We start from the raw sequence: 20,672 nt of genomic DNA on the forward strand, positions 1-20,672 counted from the left end.
AATCACATGCTGAGCTGATATACAAATCCATGATTCATGACCACTCTTGATTTAGTTTTATATGTTTCTAATTTTATAAAGACTTTTGCTTCTGCATCTTGGAACACTAAAAAAGTCAGTTAAAATGCCTTTCTAATGCAAAATTGCAGAAATATTTAAGTCATCATTTCTCAAATAATGGATATAGAATTATGATTCCCAAACTAAAGAATCTGGATTTGATCAAATATTTTATTAACATACTGTAATTTGAACTGTACAAATGTAAAATGAATTCATAGTTATAATTATCAATCTTTTTCTGCACCCACAGAAATGCCAGAAGTCTATATATAATTATGTTTTACTTATGTATGGATTCCATTTTTAATATAAATTTACATTCTGAACATAATTGTTTTAGTAAGAGTTATTCTGTGATGAGTTATTAATTCATATTGCAAATACTACAGTATCATGACACACTTCCAGATTTTATAACAAATCTTTAGGCAAAGAATTGCAATCACTATTGATCCTGCTTTGTGTTTATGTTTTCAAGGAGCTACATAATTTCTCCATGTCTTCTGCTGCTACACCATAGAGAGGATTTGGAAAAGAAGTAGCATTCACATTTTCATTAAATGGATACTAAAAAAAAAAAAAAAAAGATATAATGAAATTTAAAATCCAAGTGATCCAATTAATTTTTTAAAATGCACATACAAAGGCCTGTAGATTCATTATAGAAGTAACATAGTAAAGAAAACTTTAAAATCTCCAAACATTTTTAGACCAGACTTTCAGTTGCATAAAGTTAGCATAGCTCCACCAAAGCAATTACATACCACATGCACCTGATCAAGTCATTTAACCTACTTCTGCATCTGTTTCCACCTTTTTTTTTTTACAGAGCCCTTGCTCTAGCATTAATTTAATATTATTTTAGGCAATTTGTGTACATAGTGTAATTGCAGTGGGTCACTAATTTTGGTACATGGCATTATAATTCCCCTTTTTTCAAGGAAATGGTTATATTTTCCTTGAATGAAAAGTGTATGAGAAAATAGGTGATATGAACCCTTCAGGTAAGGATTTCAGTAATTGTAAACACTTTCTTCAGCATCTGCCCAGACTGAAACTTATTAAATTAGTGAGTGGTATAACAAGTAGCTATGATGAGCAACATGACTAGGATTATGAGGTCCTTGCCAACCAATTCAGCCCTGGCCATCATTCTGAGATTTCCAGAGGTGCCAACAGTATAAAGTAGCAATACACCATTGACTTTAAGTGACATTTTTCCCTTCCCTTTCCTCTGCAAATGAATTTCCTTTACTAGCCAAAAACACATCCCAGAAATGTATTGTTACATACCTCATGCCATGGAGAAACACTGATTTGAACAGCAGATGAGGTGGCATACCCAGGAGACTATAAAAAGAAAAAAAACTGCTTCAGAATATTTTTAGTGAGCTGAAAATAGTCAATTCTGCCATGTGGAGCCTGGGAAATGCACTCTATGGATCCAAAATTATGAGGCAGTATTATGAGCAAGAGTGTAGCTATGCTAAGCCCACATGGTTTTGGTGTTCAGGAAGGTTCAGGAGAACTGCTCTTTATGAAGCTCAGAGACACCCACAAGGGCATAACTTGTGAGTATTCAGCTGAAGACAAGAGCTTTTGCTCACATTTTTTCATCTCTTTTGATTGGTGATACACCATTCAAATTTAAGTCTCATCAGACTTGGAGAAAACTCATAATGCTTATTTTCTTTTTAAAATAATAATCAGTGTAAACATGTATTTTCCCAGTCTTAGAGAAAAAAGAGGAAATTCTGGTACATGGCTGGACTTCAATCACAATGCCTGGGGCTGTCTTCCATGAAAATGTCTCTCCTGACTCTGTGCTTCTCTTTTTCAACTTGCTATTAAATGAAGCCTGTCAGGAATCTATTTTAACCAAAAATAAAAATGTCCTGATGAATTGGACATGATTGTGATGGGAATGTTTCCAACTTGGAGCTCTCACAAACTCCAACCTGTAAGTGAATTCATTTGATCTAATGTCTCTAAAATCAGGTGTGAGGACCTTTTTACAGAAAGTAAATGGCATGTCATAGTTAATCCTGTTCAAAGCTGCAGGGGAATCTTTTATTATTGACTGTGCAAAGGACAAGGAAGTTTTATTTTCTATTTCAAACCAAGCTTAGCTCTTTTAGTGCTAATAAAGGTAGTATCAAAATAAGGGTAGGGAGTATATTTAAAATTAATTTTTTAGCTTTTTTTCTTTTTAGTCCAAGGTTCCTGGTCTATATTATTTTTAATTATAAACAAAATATCAGAGATACCTTCATTTTAATTCAATGATTTATTTCTTGTAAAATGTAAGACATTAATTTTAGTTATCATTTTAATTTGATAATTAAATCTTGCCTTTAATTCTTTTGCTGCAATATGTTCACTTATATATGTGTGTATATATATGTTTTATTCAAAAGTTTCTTTGTTACTCTATCGATCTCTTAATTCTGGTCAGCAAATGGTACTAGGGAAATATATGGCCAATTGCTTGTTTGGTGCCAAGGTGACTTTTACTGTGATGGGAATTGTGATGTACATTTAAAGTACTGGGAATGAGTATAAACTGTTTTATTAAAGTTAAGTGAGTGTGCAAAGGCAACTTGGCTGCTGAATCATGCATTTTGTGTTTTCATTGTTGTTGATGCATTTCTGTTGTTGTGTGTTTGCTTTGTTGGATGGTTTTTTCTTGGTGTTTTTGTTTGTTTGTTTGTTTTCCAGATACAAAAGGAGACAAGTCCCGGCGAGCTTCTTATCTATGTGTGGGTAAATATTTAATCTAAAACACTTTTTTCCCTCCAAATCATCAGTCCGTAGTCATAATAATTGTAAACACTGAGATGTTGTCAAAACTGAGCTTATTTCAAATATTACTATGTTTTGAAAATGCACTGGAACTGATCTGAATGCGGAGTCAATTTTTATTTCTCACTTCTTTTATTAAATAGCATTCACTGAGAGATTACATTCTTTTAATGGAAAACTGTTTGAGGACTACAACCTTACATTTTTCTGAACACTGAAGATATAGAGGCAGCTTACCTTTACTTTCCCAGATGAATGAAGGTCTTTGTACAATGGATTGGCAAATGAAGAAATAGCAGTTTCCCGCACTTTCCTCACTTTCCTTGGATATGAAAAAAACCCAAAAAAACCAACAAAACCAAAGAAAACTAACCAACCAAACAAAAAAGCATATCTGACAGACTGTCATATAATCAAAGAGATTAAAGTTGAAAAGACTGGAGTCCAAAAAAATAGGTGGCTAAATTTATTTACAACTGGGTTCTACTGAAACTGAGGAAATTAAACCAATATTCTGGATAAATAATGTCTAGGTTAAAATAATAATTTTCACCTGTTGCTTCTAAAAACATACATGATTCTGGTTGGGTATAGAACTATTTAGTGTTTATAAAATGCAGGTATAGTGTTATACATTAGATAAAACATGAGATCACCTTAATAGTCACATTCCTATAATTTGTTTCCAAGGGATGACATCATGTTCTTCCTGTGTTTTGCTATCACACTGACAATTCAATGATTAAGATGGTCTTAGGGTCCAAGTTCAAGAACACCTTAGTTTATTTAATTGTTATAAGTGCTCCACTTTTCCAATTGATTGGGAAAGAACTTGCATTTCAGGTCAAAATCATCAGCATCAGTTTTAAAGCTATACAAACTACTCATACCTGTTGCCACAAAGCCATGAATAAATAATCACTTGAGGTATTGAAATGCAAATTTTTCATTATTTAACACAATGCCTTAAATAATTTATAATAGATGAATAGGACCAGTTTTGCCATTTATGGATCTCTTGTCCACTTCCTCATCTGGAGGCTTAAAGATATGCTTTCCTGATAGAAGTCTTCACATATCCTGTTTGGTTTTTTTTAAGCACTGTACTGTTAATCACATTTATTCTGCAGAATGGGGGCAGAATTTGCAGCTAGGATCTGAATTTTTTTCCTATATAGATGACTTGTTAATAATCCAAAATGCTTGAAATCACAGAATCATGGAATCATTTATATTGGAAGAGAACTCTAAGATCACTGAGTCCAGCGTTTGACTGATCACCAGTCCAGCCTTGTCAGCTGGACTAAGTGCCATGTCCAGTCTTGCCATCTCCAGGTTTGGTGACTGTACCTCCATTGCCAATCTGTTCCAATGCTTAACAACCCTTTCAGTGAAGAAATTCTTCCTGATGTCCAGCCTGAATTCTCCTGGCACAGCTTGAGACCATGTCCTCTTGTCCTGTCACTTGCTGGGAGAAGGGACTGACCCCCACCTCCTACCTCAGGTAGTTTTAGAGACCAGTAAGGTCTCCCCTGACCCTCCTTTCCTCCAGGTGAGTGAAACACCTCCTGCTCCCTCAGTTTCTCCTCATAGCACTTAATGTCTCAACCCTTCAGCAGCTTTTTTGCTCTGGACTCTCTCCAGCACCTCAATGTCTTTGTTGTAGTGAGAGGCCCAGAATCATCAAAGCAGTTCCAATACTATATGAAAGGCAACAGATGTATTAGTTAAAATTACTGAAGAATGAACCAGAAGCTAATCTTTGCTTTTGAAGCGATGCATTTAGGTGGGGTTTTTTTCCATAGTTTTTATAAGTAAGAGCCTATGCCTTGTGTACGTAGAAATCTGCATGTACAGTATTCTTAGATAAAAATTTTCCCTAAAGCTTCCCATCAATCTTAATGATGGAGAAATAAGGGTTTTTTTTTGCTAAAAAGTGTTTTTTTTCCAAATCTGCTCTTACAGGTGATTGAAGTCATGTCTCGCTAGAATCTGATAGACAGGCTCTTTGTCGCTGTGGTAGGCAGGACTGAGGGGACAAGAGCAGTCAGGGGACAGGAGCACAGCCCAGAGAGATGCTGGAAAAGGAAGCTGTTTCTCAGTGGGAGCCACAGAGGAGACACATTGAATGATTTCTGTTGCAAATAGCTAAAACCAGAATGGCTGCTTGGGAGGAAGACACAACTAAGGCACAGAAATATTCTACATTATGAATTAAATCAGTGCAAGAAATTAAGTTTGGGTTTTAGACTAAACCAGACCTGTCTCCCTAAAATTTTTCACAACAAGACTGACAGAGTAATTGCTTCTAATGCCAGTCTCATAATTTATTTTGATTACTTGACACAACAATGGGGAGAGTTGAATATTTGAACCTGTTATTTTTTTTATTTGATCTAAACTGTAATAAATCATGATATTCTGATTCATTTAGTTTGCTGAGTGAAGAAATGACAGATAATTTATATGCCTAAGTGTATATTTGCATCCCAGTCCTCCTGAATATAGTCCAGAAAATAAGTGCAAAATTTATTTTTACTCTAAAATGAAAGCATGGCTCACAAAATTTGAGGCCAGAAGCAAACTCAGATGTCCAGGGGCTTCAGCAGACTTTTTTTTTTTTTTTAAGGAGTTTGTCTCTGCTTCTAAACTAATGCCCAAAGGGACAGACTTAGATCCCTTAATTTTGGTGCCTCATTTTGACATCACAAACCAACTGTATGGCTAAAAGCATGATATGGAATTAAGCAAATCAGTTCTGCTTAGAGTCAGTCAAGACACTTCCAAATGGCAACACAAGTCACACAATTCTCAGTATGAACCACCCTTACTGTGCCAAAGCAAATGGTAAGGATTGGTAAAGGTCTCATTCTCTTTCATCACTCCATTAAACTTGAGCGGTTTGTGCAAGACATATACACAGCTTATTTGGGCAATAACTTGCAGAGTACTTAGATCTGTCCTGAGAGCAGGAGGGTGTTGAACACAGATCTCCAGCTTCCTCTGCAAGGATCAGAACTAACTAGAAGGATACTGTGCCAAACGGTGGGCACCAAACATAGTGCTGGCCAAGTTCTTCAACAACGTTTGTGGCTGCTGTGCTTAGTGCTGAACTTGGTCCTGTCTATGTCTCAAGCAATAAAATTGAGTCCAGCAGATTTAAGGTGTCCTCCCACTCTAGTTCTGAATCATGAAAAGCATCTGTATTGGTCATTGAATCTTAGGGATAATGGGAATTTTATTGCTCAAAATATGGGTGCTGCTTGAATTTTTGCACCAGAATCTTAGGTGGAAAATGAACTTTATCAAGTTCTCTCCTGTTCTTAAGTAAATTTTTGTTAAAGCATGGCTTTGAAAGTCACCTTGAATATACTACCTTATGTAACTTATGCTACACATACATACAACATATATATATACATTGATGCATCCATATGAATATGTTTATACAAGCACATATATGGTTACCCCTGTTCGTGAATGCTGCAAGCAATTCTTTTGAAGGGATATAAGTAGATAGCCTTAAAATTTCTAAAGTATTTTCAAAATACTTAAAAGTCCTTAAAGAATTTGCAAGTGAAAATTTAATCTTGTTTACACAAAGTGCCATAATCTATCAGTTGGATGAGTTGGTAACTGCAGTAAAAAAAGTTTTAGAAAAAGAAAAAAAAAATACTCAAATATGTGTGTAAGGTAGTTTAGAGATAACTTGGTTTTCTAACTTAACCAGAAATACCACAATAGGGAAGGAGATAATTAATCATTTTAGCTTGAGGTAACATGGGGCATAGCTTTGCTAAGCTCTTCTGCATTCTTCAGTAGCAAAAACTACTGCCTTGTCAGAGGTTTCTCCACTACAATTTCACAAAGGCAGGAGGAAGTTATATGCTCCACAAAATACTCACTAGTGTATAAACAGACTGCTGAGCAAATTCATTCTTGTTAATGGAAAATTAAAGTATCTAGATTTCATTTTTTTGGATGCAAGAGCTCATAATTTTGTACTTTATAATATATCTTTCAAAGAGAAAAAACAAATATTACATACAGAACACAGATTTTTTAGGAAATACAGTACTGGAGGAATGCTTAGCATTTGATCCACAACAATGACAAAATCCTAGTGGACCAAAGATTTAATTAAAATTAAGCTACTAATTAAAATAATCCCTTTAAAGAATTTTTATAGGTGTGCTAAAGCTTCAGATCTTAACAGAAACTAAAACTCAAGATCTTAATTTCCAAAGCACATTTAAAATCTTTTAAACTAAATTTAGGTTTGCTGAAATAGGCTGTATTTTGCACATCCCATGAAAGAAATAGGAGACCAGATGCAAGGAGAGAAGACTTTTCAAAAGCTGCATCTAAAATAATGTACAAGTCACCTGGATGTTTGATTTTACTGTTAATATGCTGTCTGGGTCTCCTAAGTCTGTACTTTGTGCCTTCTGAGTCACTTTAGGGAATTTATTTTTTAAAATCAGTCCTTTGCAATTTTCATTTTAGTGAACTTGAAGGCTACAGACTACAGAGATTGGCTCTATTTCAGTGTGTTTCATCTTGTTTCTGTGCAATCGTTCCTATGTGGGGTGGTCATCAAATGTACATTTCAGGAAAACTGAAGGCTTCTGACTATAGCACTCATCCTTTGGAACAAAAATGTTCTACAGAAGAATGAATGGATTTGGACAGCAGCATTAGATTAATACAACAATTCCCAAACAACAGTTATGGCTGATGCTTCCAAATTTTGGTTTACTTTTTCCCATAAAACTGCACATTTTTCTCCCATTATACATGAACTGTATCTGTCTCTGTTTCAGTTCACAAGCTGAAAACGATTCAATAAATGTCATTATACTGTAATTCTGTTTATCTCTTTGGGATATAGGAACAGAGGCACAGCCAGCAATGACCTCTGGCAGCCTTTCAGGTCTGTTTGGAGAGCTTCCCTTGGAATACACCACCCGTTCCTCCACACCAGACCTCCAGAAGAGTACGGTCTAATTGCAGAAAGTCTGGCAACAGAAACTGGGAATCATCATCATTATAAGTAAACCTTAACTATAGAGAAAGGCAAAAGCACTGAGCTTGTTTAGCCTGAAGAAGGCAGCCTGTAAAGAGGCAAGAGAACTGCCTTCAAGAACAAAAAAAATTTTCTGCAAGGAGGAAGGGAATGATCTGTTATTGTCTATTGTGAATAGGAAGGGACTTAAACAGATATATCAGCAGCTGGAAAATAACTTTCTAACAGCAAGCTTCTTTCTACCCAAGGAACCAATATAGCCCAAGGATGACATCAAATTCATGTTTCTAGAGGTTTTTAAATGAGAACTCAGGAGTGATACAATTGAGTCTATGATGTGGCAGGATGAAAAATGGCCTTGTGGGCCCCTTCTTCCCATGATTTTCTGTAATTTTAAAATGCTTTCTCAGAACACCTCAGTTTTCACTCTTTTGCTTGTGTGGCAAGATACTTTGTTATATGCTTTGGAAAACTTAATGTTTTGTGTTCATAAAGTTTGACAGGACTGAATATAGGTGTGGTACATTGGTGTTGTAGTGGATAAAACAGTTCAAGAACAGGAAAGAAAGAAATTTAAATGATCCAGGGATGTTGACTACTTTGGAGGCAGTAGCAAAAAGGCATAGCTTGGCTGGACAGAAAGCCACTTACTTTTCATACGCTCACATTTCAAATTACAATGAAGCCTTAGAAGGCAGCTACAACAAAATGGAAGCTAAAATGAAATTTTGCTTCTATTTGGTCAACAAGGACAGATGTCTCTGATAGAGTGGAGCCTTCCCTACTTCCCTACTGGCAGCCTTTCCTTCTGGATTAGGGAGCATCATCTCTATAGCGCAAACAGGAATGAGAGAAATTCACAAGCTTCCCTGATTTGGGGTTTCTATACAAAGGTTTCACATATTCCCAGCTGGGGACTGGGAAGTGTCTGGCATATCTGAATGCTGTCATGGTAATGAAGTATGCTGCTGCCAAGCCATGTAAAGCTGCTTTTGTCCATTAGGAAATAAAGTTACATGAAGACTTCCAGTAATTCCCACTCAGTAACAGGAGCATTTAAAGCCTGCAGATCAGAAATTAAATTCTGCAAAGGAGGAGAAGGAGAAGGAGAAGGAGAAGGAGAAGGAGAAGGAGAAGGAGAAGGAGAAGGAGAAGGAGAAGGAGAAGGAGAAGGAGAAGGAGAAGGAGAAGGAGAAGGAGAAGGAGAAGGAGAAGGAGAAGGAGAAGGAGAAGGAGAAGAAGGAGAAGGAGAAGGAGAAGGAGAAGGAGAGAGCAAAGGTGAAATGGGACATCACTTCTGGGTTGAAAGGAAGGGTTAAGGAACATTAATGTTTCCAGAGAAGAAGAGGGACAAATGTGACTTAGGTTCTCACTGCTGTTAGGGACAAATTCCAAGCCAGCAATCACTTGAGGGGTGCTCAGCGAACATCTACTTGGTTTTCTGATGGAAAAGGAGTTCTACTGGACTCTAGCTTCTCCAGCTCTTGTGCACATTCCTGTACTATTTCCACTGAGACTTAGATGGACCTGCACACCCTTTTAAGGTGTCATGGGAACTAGCACTTACAGCTCTTGATGTGCCTCTGGAGAACCATTTGCCAGTGCCTGCATGGGTGGGTCTATACAGTAAAGCAACCGGACACTATCAGAAATTACATAAAAATAGCTAGCAAAAGAATTTATCAAAAGGTAGTAAATAAGACCTCAAGCATGTGAAAACTTCCCTAGAGTGACTCTAGTGCCCAATGATTTTAAGAAAATAACATGGGTCAGGAGGGCTAAAAGCAGACAGAAGTGAAAATTAACTGTAGGAAAGTATCATTTATGTGCCATTCCTCCCATTCATCAAATGCCTTAAAAAAATCAGAAGTAAAGTCTCACGCCTCTATGTGGTGCTGTCACATTGTACATTTTACAGACTTATGCAAATACAAGTCACTTCTTATTATAAAGCCTTATCCTAAAGATCCAAACTTCAGTGCATTAACACTGGCTGCATTTTGACTAGTCACATCTGATTACTGATTAAGTAGTTCAGGAATAACTTGCCTTAATTTACTACTATGTTTCCAGCTGTGATTTTTGTATACCAAATCATGGTACGCACTAGGTAGTTGAAGAGGAAGAGTGTGGATGAGCGTATCTTCTCAAATTCAAAGTTTTAGATTTTATTGTTTCCACAATTTCAAACAAATTGCCATTTATTAGCTAGATTATTTCTTAGCAAAATGCCTATTTTAACTTACACGTTAAGTCAACTGTGATTAAAAAACAAGGCAAATAAAAATTTTTATTTGTAGTGTGGGCAAAATGATTTGATGATCTCAGTTTCTAACAGACAAAATTGCAGTCATGAAAATTTCCATCATCATAACTTACCTTTTTGGAAGCTTTAATGTAATCAATCAAGATCAGAAAGGTTTGTTTTGTAAGCTTGTCTAATCCTTTTTCACAGCTCTGATTCTCTGCATATCAGGGATGTACTTTATTCTTAGAAAAACAATAAGACCCTCATTCATTCCTATTTTATACTTAATAGGGCCATATTGCTTAGCATCATATCGCAACACGTTACAAAAATACTACTTTTTAACATATATAATTGCAAGAAAAGAAAACATATTCCTTAAATATAGAAAGGTGGGTAAAAGAGATGTGAATGGCAGTGCAATAACCTTTAAACAGACATTTATGAAAAAAAAGTAGGAGGGAGTGTTGAATGAGAGCACAGAAGTAGTGTAAGAAACAAAAAAAAAATTAAAACATCATCAAACATGTTTTGAGAAATTAAACTCCATTTTTTTTTCTCAAACATAACTACTGAAATCACAAAAGCTAAAATCCAGCAGCTCTTACAATACAAGTAATCTTGTACTTCTGAAGTGCTTTTCCATATGTGTGCCTCAGCAGGTTGCATTAATGTGAATGAATTGAATCTTAAAGCCCCATGAAATCAGATAAGGGAATGTTATTCCTGCTTTTAAGAAGAAGAAGAAGAAGGAGATGTAAGGAAAGCAGGTGAAGCTATGCACTCAATTAACAGAAGCACAACCAATAAAGGTTTCTGCTTCAACATTTTGCTTCTGTGTCCATAGACAGCTCTACCTGTCAGGGGAGCATGCAGATAGGAGACATGTCAGCAGCAATAATGTCAGGACAGGAGCCTGCACAGTTTAGAGATACTTTGGGAGATAACAACATCCCCAAAGAGAGGAAAGTCTATAGCAGAGAACATGTTTAAAGGAAAAGAGACAGCTCTGAAGATGAATTCTGGAGAAGAAAATGAAGGGTGAGGAAAATCAAAAACAAAAATGGACAAGAAAATGTACAATGGGAATTTTGGAAAGGGAAGAAGGGACAGTGCTGGGTACTTTCTGACAGAGAAGGATCTAGCAGAATAAGTTGAGAGTTGGCAGAGAAGCAATACAGAAGTTAGAGTAAAACAAACAGGGAAAAAAAATCTGAAATTAGGGAGAAGAGAAAAAGCAGAGATTATCAGAGTGATGACAGGAAGTGCATGTAAATATATTGGTGAAATAGTGAATTGTAAGTTGAAGGCATATCCTAAAAATCTCTGAATTTTATATATAAGAATACTCATACAATGCCACAATCAAAACATTCTAAGCCATCCAGCCATTGCTTATTGTTTCCAGACTGGAGTCCACTAAGGTCAGCTTTTGTTGCAAAGTTACATTTTCTTCTCAGTGTTGTATATGAAGACATTGTAGGGAGATTTATAAATTGAAACCAATGAGCCTGGGCAGTTGGCCATTGCTCTTTGCCACATTTGTGTCTGCTATATGCAAAATAAAAGTTTCACTTACATTTCTGGCACTTTCTTCTTCAAAAGAAAATACAAGGCAGCAGCTGTAATTTTAATCAGTAGGAAACTGATACCCAATCCAATCCAAATATCTGCAAAATCAGAGCAATCAAAGACAGAAATAAGTAAAATGAAAGACTCAAAGAATGAATTCAAAGATGTTACTTTCTTTTTACAGACCTACCATTTTGTAGAAGACTTGAAGTTGGAGGCTGAAGAGGCTTAGCACTTATGTGGCAACGGTTTCCTTTCCATCCTATTCCACATCTGTGAATAAAACAAGAATTTTTGAAGAAGAGAAAGGATAATAAACAGTGATGAGCACAGAGGAAATGCCAAAGTTTTGAGCACTTTTGCCAGTGACTAAAGTTTATCCAGGAATCACAAAAAGCAGTATCAAAGTTAATATAATGGTGCCAGTGAGTAAAACTTATCCAGGAATCACAAAGAGAGCAGCATCAAAGTTAATACAATGGAATCTAAGAGAGAAATGCATTAAGAAAACTAAGAAGTGAGAGAAAAATAAAACTAAGTTCAGTGATTACAATTGGCTTCAGTGTCCATAATGCCATCATATCGTTCTTTCACAGCAAAAAGAAATTTCCACATATCCTCCATGTGAGGGTTAAATATATTTCTGAGCTGAGGAACTGGCATCCTAATATAGAGAAGGACACACAATTAGAATATGAAAAGATGTTTTTCTCTTGTCCCCTGATTTGCCTCTCTTGTTTATCTATTTTCTTTTTTTTTTTGTAAAAATGGTACTTCTCCAACAAATACCTTGTCAAAACCAAAGCTACACTTGACCACAGCCGTGTAAAATTATTCCAGGTTTCTGTTTGGTAAAATTCGGTCCTGATTTGAAGGGACCAAAAAATTAAAATATCTGACACAGGCTTTGCTGCTTTGATTTACACTTGTTGCTTAATGGTTAATCGCATTCATCAAAAAGGTGTATATCATTTGTCAGTTTAATTTGCCTCAATTAAGCTTTTGTCCACTTGCTTTTGTTGTGGCCTTCTCTCTCCATCGGAATGAGGGAACCCTGGACACCTAGGTGAGGGTCAGCCACCTTTGCTGAGACACATGCAGTTTGGGGAATCTCAAAATGGCTGCAGCATAAAGGGTTGTTAGGGGGACAGCCACATACTGACATCTTAATTTCAGGCACCTCACATGGTGATTGAACCTTATCCTGGGTGTATAGATGGAGTGACTTCTACCAGCTTTCCAATTATATACATGGCTGCTGATTTATGAGCTCCATAAATTTTAAATATTTTTTAGAAGGAAGGATCAGAAAGAAGTGATGGTAGTAGTCCAGTTTCAGTCCTACTAATGTCAAATGCATGGAAAATTAGTTTCATTTATAATTTCTTTGTTTACAGTTTCACAAACTATTAATGTAGGCTGGAATGCATATTGAGATGCTTTCTAACTCTAACACCACAATTTTTTTCCATAGTAACCACTTTTTGAGATGTAATTTTGAAATTGTAGCTTCCTCTCCATAAATATGTAGTATGAAACCTCACATATACACAATTAAATCTTTATATTAAGGTTCTTTAATTTGAACATGTGAGAGAGGACTTCATGCTGTTTGCCATAGTTTAGCACAAAGTATTGCCCCCATGCCTTACCCTAGCAGCTGCAGTTAAGTAGGCATTTCAGAGTGACAGGAGAACTTCATTTTCCCAGAAAATGACTTAAGAGAGGTGGATGTAGTGAGAGGAAGAGTGTGGTGATAGGAGCAGCAAGAATCTGTAGCTGCAATGATAATTAGAATCCTTAAAGGATCAGGGCATGTCAGAAAACAGATCGATATCCCAGTTTCAGACATGACAGGAAGGTGACTTCACTAAAGACCAAAAGAGACTGATTCATGATTTGCTGCAATTCAGTGTCTGACTGAAAAATTCTGGGCAGAGAGTATGCCAGAAGTGAAGTACCAGCCATACTCAAATATAGTGGGTAGAGAGAGATTTTATTTAATCTATTTACACCACAGATGGGTTTTCTGTGGTTAAAGGGTTACCTTGTTCAAGGTTAATAATTTATATACTAGTAAATCCTAACTTTAGAAACTGCAGCCTGTGGCATAATCTGACATGCTAACTTTGAAGAAAAAATGGCATAATTTCAGCTGACAACTCTGGCTGAGCTTGAGACCCATTGTATTCAGTGACTGAAAATACCTGGTCTCTTCAATCCTCCCTCTTTTTCAGCATACTACAAAAATCATGCTATTCATAAATGCTCTTTTATGCAGAATGATCATCTTATAAAAATGTCAAATTGCAGCTGGGCTGATACCAAGGTCTGTGGATCCATGTAGAATCATTGCAATTTGATGGTAATCACCCATCAAAAGAATTTTCTGATTACTCTCAATTGTATAATTTCCTTTCTCCCTATTTGCCAGATACTCTGTTGAACTAGATATGCTTTTAACCAAAATTAGCCTATTTCTTGTCACAGCAGAACTTATTTGACTGTAAAAGAAAGAATAAAAAACAGATTTGCAGCTGTGCACAAGCACTACTCAGAGTGGCAATGAGAGGTGTCATTTGCTGGTTTGGAGGCACCAGGACATAACTCACCTCAGAGCTGCAAAGAGGTCGTTCTCATAAAGCAGGTGTGTGTACTGGTAGGACTATAGGAAAGTTCTACTACACAGAAATATCTAAATACATCTTCATATGCTGTGTTTTCATTTATTGATGGAGTATTTCCACATATTTGTGCTATATTTGGATTGTGGGTAAGAAAACATCTTTTGGTTTATCTTACTATACACACAGGTTTTATGATAAACTACTAACTCTCTTGGCCTGGCCATTCATTCCTCTTCAAATCTCTGAATGCTACATGACACAAACCACTTAGGAATGTGATGTCAGACTATCAAGGTGTTATTTTGGCCAGTGAAATGATTTTCTACTGTGTCCATCTACGCTCTTATCTTAAATGTCACTAACATTGTCTGGGAAAAAAAAACAAAAACAAAAACAACCCGAAAAAACAACAAAAACAACAACAACAACAACAACAAAAGTAAAAATGAATTAAGGTAGAGCAAAGACAGTATCTCTGGAACTTGGTAATTTATAAGGACAAATTCAAAAACAAATAGATGTGGAAAATGTTGTAAAGCATGAAGCATGGGGACTATTTTAAAGGGAGAGGGAAGAGTCAAGGCAAAAAGGATGAAGGTAGTAAAAACAACACAGCTAATCCTTAAGACCAGGATGGAAAAGGAGTGCTAAACAACAAAAAAATTGCAGAGTTAGTGTGTAAATTGGCTGAGTTTTCCCACATGTATCTTCACACATTAATTTATTTATTATTTTTTAAGTGTGACAGGGGATTTCAGCCATCGTCTCTGCCACTGAGGTAAAATATAAGACTGTCAGAAAAATCTTGGTTATAAATTGGAGATTCATTAAACTCTTTATAAGATTTGTTTTTTCATTACTAACAAAATTTCATCTTCTCAAGTGAAAAAAAAAAATATGAGGAATTAAGAGTTACAGCTAGTTAAAACCCTGCAACTTTCAGTGAGGCTCCAAGAAAAGCATGGGAAAATTGCTCATTAATATCCTTGGCTCTCAGCTGATAGAAACACTGCCTCTGGCTTTTAATGAAGCCAAACTTTTCTGTTCCCAAAATAGAAGGAAACTTATCTTAAATATTAAAAAAAATATTTTTTCATAGATGTCTTGCAAGATTTTGTTCCTTTTATATTTCTCATCTCTAGAAACTCTATCTGACTACAGTGATAGCTGTGGTGGAGAAATCACTCTGTAACTTGAAAGGAGAGGAGAGGATAGAATGAGGTTTCTGGCACCAATATCTGCCAATCACTTAGATTAGAGAAGAAGAGAAGATCACAGTTCTAGACCATGAAGGTAAATAAAATATAAATATTTTTTATCCAACTACTCCAGTTATTTCACTCTACTAGAAAGCTGAGTGGTACTTTCAAACAAACAAATATTTTAGGTGTGGTCTTCTTTAGGATAGTTGGAGGTTTTGTTAAAAAATTCAGAATGACAACCTTTTACAGGTTTGAAAATGTTATACCACCACTATATATTATTTTATATTTAACAAAGTCAAATATTTAGCAAAATCCAAGAACTATTGCAGGTGATAACCAGGCAATCAAACTAGCTGGTTGGAAGCTATGCAAAACTTGTAAGACAAAACACAGAACCTATCATCCTTAAGAAGTGAGATACATGTACCCCCTTCTCTGAGTCTGACTTTCCATGGCCTTCTGCCTGTGCAGTCCTTTGCAGCTGTGTAAGCTTGGTGTTGAAATGATGTTCTTCTCACCTAGTGACATTTCCTGTAGGCTTCGCACTCTGTCCAATGCATGAAGTACCAGGCAGTTGAAAAAAAACTGAGTCTCTCTTTTCATTGAGAAATAAAATAAGAATATTGGGAAGGTGGAAAGGACAATCATGGTATTAGTTTACAGTGATTTTTAGGAGATGGATGAGGTTTCCTTAGGTGTTTGTACTGAGGACACAGAATACATAATTCTATGCTTTTGCAATCACAAAAAAAAAAAAAGTCTCAACCCTCAGAGTGTTTCTGCAAAATTATATCAGGTAATAATAACAATAATACCAGGCATCTTTGTAGAAAATCATGTCAAACTTCACCTTTGTATTGTGTAATCCTTGAGACAATCAATCCTGAAATGAACTTCAATTACTCTAACAGCACTGGGTCAGGGCAGCCTTTGCATGCACCCAAGAGATGACTCCCCTGAAGTCCAGAAAATGAAGAAGAGCACTCTTAACTACCCATCCACTGCTGAGCACGGACAGTACTTTTGGGAGGCAGGTAAGTTACTTCTTCAAAGTCACGATTACTTTTCTCTCTGATGAGAGCAGCCAGGGATATGCCAATGCTGTTGTGGTGTAAGGACTTTAAGGAGTGTGGATCAACCATGTCTTCTGGGCTATGTGTTAAATCTTCATTAGCAGGGTAATGGGAATTTTGAAGAGCTTCCTTAATAATCCTCTTCTGCTATTTTATTTTTAAGACAGACAATTCTGAAAAGACTCTGAATTTATCTCTTGAGCCATGAAGCTGAAATTCCAAATTATTTATGTACAATTAATTTCCTCAGACTAATGACATCTTGACTAATTAGCAGCACCACATTTTACACAAGTCTTAAGCTTATCTGAAATACAGATATAGCCATTGCAATCCATTTAGACAGGAAACTCCTCCTAGTTGAAACAGGAGGAGCAACCGAGAAAGACAGATGAAATAGAACTTGAATGCTTCCATCCCAGTGCACATCCTAATCTATCCTGCCTGACAAAACGTCTTCTGCTATTAGTTTAAGAAAAGTCACCCTGGAAGGGAGAATGTTAACCCTTCAGATTTGCTTCCAGGATTTCCAACTCATTATTCCCCATATACATATTGGTAATGCAGAGGACAGAACTTAGCATTGCCTGTGTTGCTGCATCCTGTGCCTGCCGTTGTGGCTCATCTCACTCAGAATGAAAAATAAAAACCAGACAAGGTGTTCTGTTTGATGTTCAGTCAGGACAGGTTTAATTTACAGGAACATGTCTGGCTAATACACTGCTTCATTTCGGAATATCAATGCACACCTCCTTTTTCTATTTTTATCAGAAAAATTTGTTATACAGAAAATCTAATCTGTTATGCCTTTTGCACGTTCAGAATGACCAAGAGTTATTCAGCCAATTATTCAGTGTACATGGTACTAATAGTATGTAGATTAAGGCAGTAATAAGTGGATGATTGTAGGTATATATTCCTCTGAACATGACTGTATACTTTGCAATGTCCTTCAGAGAATGTTCTTATGAATCTGCTCCAATGCAGTGAGCCTGTAGCTTCTGTGTGAGCTCAGATTTGCCATTGCCATGTTTCTGATGCATTTGCTGTTTATAATAAATTACATGGGGAACATTACACATGAGTGCTGACATTGTCTGGGAGCTGTGCCATGTATGCCTACATGCTGGACAGCTGCTGTATTACAGTGAAATTGCTGCTCCAGGAATGGTGCTGGATGATACAGGGGAAAAACCCACAAAAACCACAACTCTAGTTTCCTTGCAGAAAACAGAATTTATATCTCTTTGCTATATTAGTGTAGAAGTTTCTCTGCTCACAGTCTTTGCAACCAGTATTATGCAAAAGAAGCTTCACCAAATTCTTGATGCAAACAGCAACTCTTCATTCCATTATGAAGGAAGAAGCAAACTCTACTTCAGCAAAGAAGTTATCCTTTTGCACACATACTCCTCAGATGCTGTAAACTCCCAGTAGCACAGCAAAGAACAAGGAACAAGAGAGGAACAAGAACTCCCCATAAACAGTCATAAAAGAAAGTTGACTAAACTTCTGAATGGAATTACATGATGTGATGGTGTATGGCAACAAAAGCCTGGAATTTGAGGCTTCTATTCTGAAAACTGTTAAAATTCATAAGGGGCAAATACAAATGAATCAACATGAGAGAGCAATTTGAAGTATAGACAGATTCTAAAAGAACTATAAGTACTCTTAAGAAAAGATCTATGCACCCTCATAGATTATTCAAGGAAAATAATGGCTCACTTTGTAGCATAAAAGCATGCAGTACGCATAATGAGTAAGATAGAAGACTTTAGAGATTATAATGCTTAAAGTCATATGGCAGAGACTGAAAAGATCAGATTTAATTTACACAGAAGATGAGTGGGAGCAGATATGCTGAAGGTAAACAAAAAGATGTATGGTAAATGGCAGAAAAATCGCGTGTTGCTGTCTATCTTCTAGAACATTCAATCAAATTGAAAAAAAATCTTAAACTAATAATAAGGGACCTATTTGTCATACAGGTTAACAGACCTGAGGGAGTCCTTGCCCCACAGCAAGTCTTAAAAGCCAAGAACTTAATGATATGTAGTAGACAGCTCCTTAAATCAGAGAATGAAGCTCTTTAGAGGTTTGCAGAGCTCAATGTGATAACTGATGGCAATTTGGAAGAAAATTTGTATATTGGCATCATTATCTTTTACATGGATCTTTTCCCCAGAGTGTGCTGGGAGCTACTCCCAGGTCCCTAGCATGACACACTGATTACTCACTCCTCTTATAGCCACAATGAGAGGTTCTAATTACAGCCTGAGCTGAATAGAGAACTGTTATAAGGAAGGACACGGCCAGTGTATCTAATTGCTTTTTATAGAGATAAACAATGAAGCTATGGTAACCAGTTTAGAGGTTTAGAGGGGGACTTAATTCTTCTAACATTAAGCACCTGAAAACGGAGGTGCCTAGAGACATTTTGGACAAATTTAAACTATGTGAAATAAAGAGACCAATTCTCACTGGGTCCTTTACCATTGTCTGTAAGAATGCCACAATGAATAATTCTGACTAAATAGGTATGTTTAGTTTTTTCACAGCTAGGTAAGAGGAAAAGTACATTAATGTTTGCTGTGAAATGTTGAAACAGAAAATAAGCCACTTCTGGTTTTAGAATAAGAGCATGAAGGTGAGATTTGTATGATGGACAGCTTGTGGATGACTTCCTGTTAGGTGCAGGCAAACCCTTTTTATGTGGGGAAGGGCAAATTCTCTAATGCCTGACCTTTTGAACAGAGAGGTCGGAAAATTTCAGAGCAAGTATTTCTTAACTGAAATTAGTTGATACATGAAAAAGCTTATATTTAATGGAGAATTTGAGCTTAAATTTTAAAGAAATTCTGTCTACCTGAAATTTGCCTGATCTGTCTGATTTCTTTCTGGCTCCTAACCTAAGCACCTCAGAAGAAAGTAAAATTTTGAAGTTATTCTGATGAGATCACCAATCTGAAAATCAAATTACTTCATTGTTTCCATGAATACTTTGTTTCAGACCGGTGTCTGATAATCTTGCTCATGAGTTTTTTTCAGGGTGTTTAATCCTATCATAAGGAAATGCAGACTTATATGGAAATTATTTGCTGTGTTCATTTGCTTTTGTGCCTTTAGTGTTTGATGTAATAGGCCCCAGCAGAATTCACTGAAGGTTGGTATGTGACATGCACTGTGTTTTATGGCACAGATTTATTCAGCTACAGCAATGAAGCAGAAGTATGTGCTCACAGCAGATGGTCAGACCTGAAATCCACCATTTCAACAATTACACTATTTTTAATGCTACCTTTTCCCACCTTTTTATAAAATAGTTTTCTGATAACAGATTTTTCACTACTATATCACTGGTTAAAACTCCTGTGGGACAAATTGTGAAGCTACTTCTGGCACTGAAGAAATAATTTGGGGCTAAATTCAGCAGGTAAATGACAACTCACTTAGCTAGATAATAAACAAATCAAAAGTCTTAAGGTTTCCTAAGGGAGAAAAAAGGTGCTTTTTAAAATGAAGTTTTCTTGAGGACAAAAGCAGAAAAAAACATTTCAACCTTACTTTACTTAAAGGTCAAGCCACCAGCAAGTATGTTGTTTAATTCTAATTGATGCTGAAGTGAGACATCCACATAAAAGAGAAACAGCTTGAAACAATGTAGTGGGTACACTGATCACTGATGACTGGAGGTAAGAGCCCAAATTACTGCCAAGTACGGAGTTTCAGCCCACTGCTTCTGGAGCTGTGCTTTCCAAAAAGCAACCCTCAGAATAAATGACTTTGTCCATAAAATAGTCTTATCATTTTATGCCTTGAAAAGCCAGTGAAAATTAGTCATTTTGTGAACCAGAATCAAAGTATGGCATACTGTAAGCACTTGGGCTGGCACCTTGTCTGCTGGGGGAAGTTTGGTACGATACTCCAAGCAATGTGCTTAGCATGTAGAGCATTTCTCCAGTGAGAAAGGCAAATAATCTGCACATTTTCTTGTTCTAAGGAATCTTGGAGATTGAAGCACTACATATTACCATTTCCCACATGAGGTGAACC

At 36.4% G+C, this 20,672-nt stretch overlaps 1 protein-coding gene across 1 annotated transcript in view; it reads right to left on the reverse strand.

Moving 5' to 3' along the window:
- Positions 1-316: 316 nt before the first annotated feature.
- MALRD1 (MAM and LDL receptor class A domain containing 1) overlaps positions 317-20,672 on the reverse strand; it is a 236,579-nt gene continuing 216,223 nt past the window's right edge. The window contains exons 36-40 of the mRNA XM_062500144.1: positions 11,902-11,984; positions 11,719-11,809; positions 3,103-3,178; positions 1,357-1,413; positions 317-630 (exon numbers count right to left, since the gene is read on the reverse strand). Of these exons, the coding sequence (XP_062356128.1) occupies positions 529-630; positions 1,357-1,413; positions 3,103-3,178; positions 11,719-11,809; positions 11,902-11,984 (409 nt within the window). The 3' untranslated portion in view covers positions 317-528. The remainder of the gene's footprint in view (positions 631-1,356; positions 1,414-3,102; positions 3,179-11,718; positions 11,810-11,901; positions 11,985-20,672) is intronic.

The sequence above is a fragment of the Cinclus cinclus genome, chromosome 1 (assembly GCF_963662255.1).
Source record: "Cinclus cinclus chromosome 1, bCinCin1.1, whole genome shotgun sequence".
In the NCBI taxonomy this organism is placed as follows: domain Eukaryota; kingdom Metazoa; phylum Chordata; class Aves; order Passeriformes; family Cinclidae; genus Cinclus; species Cinclus cinclus.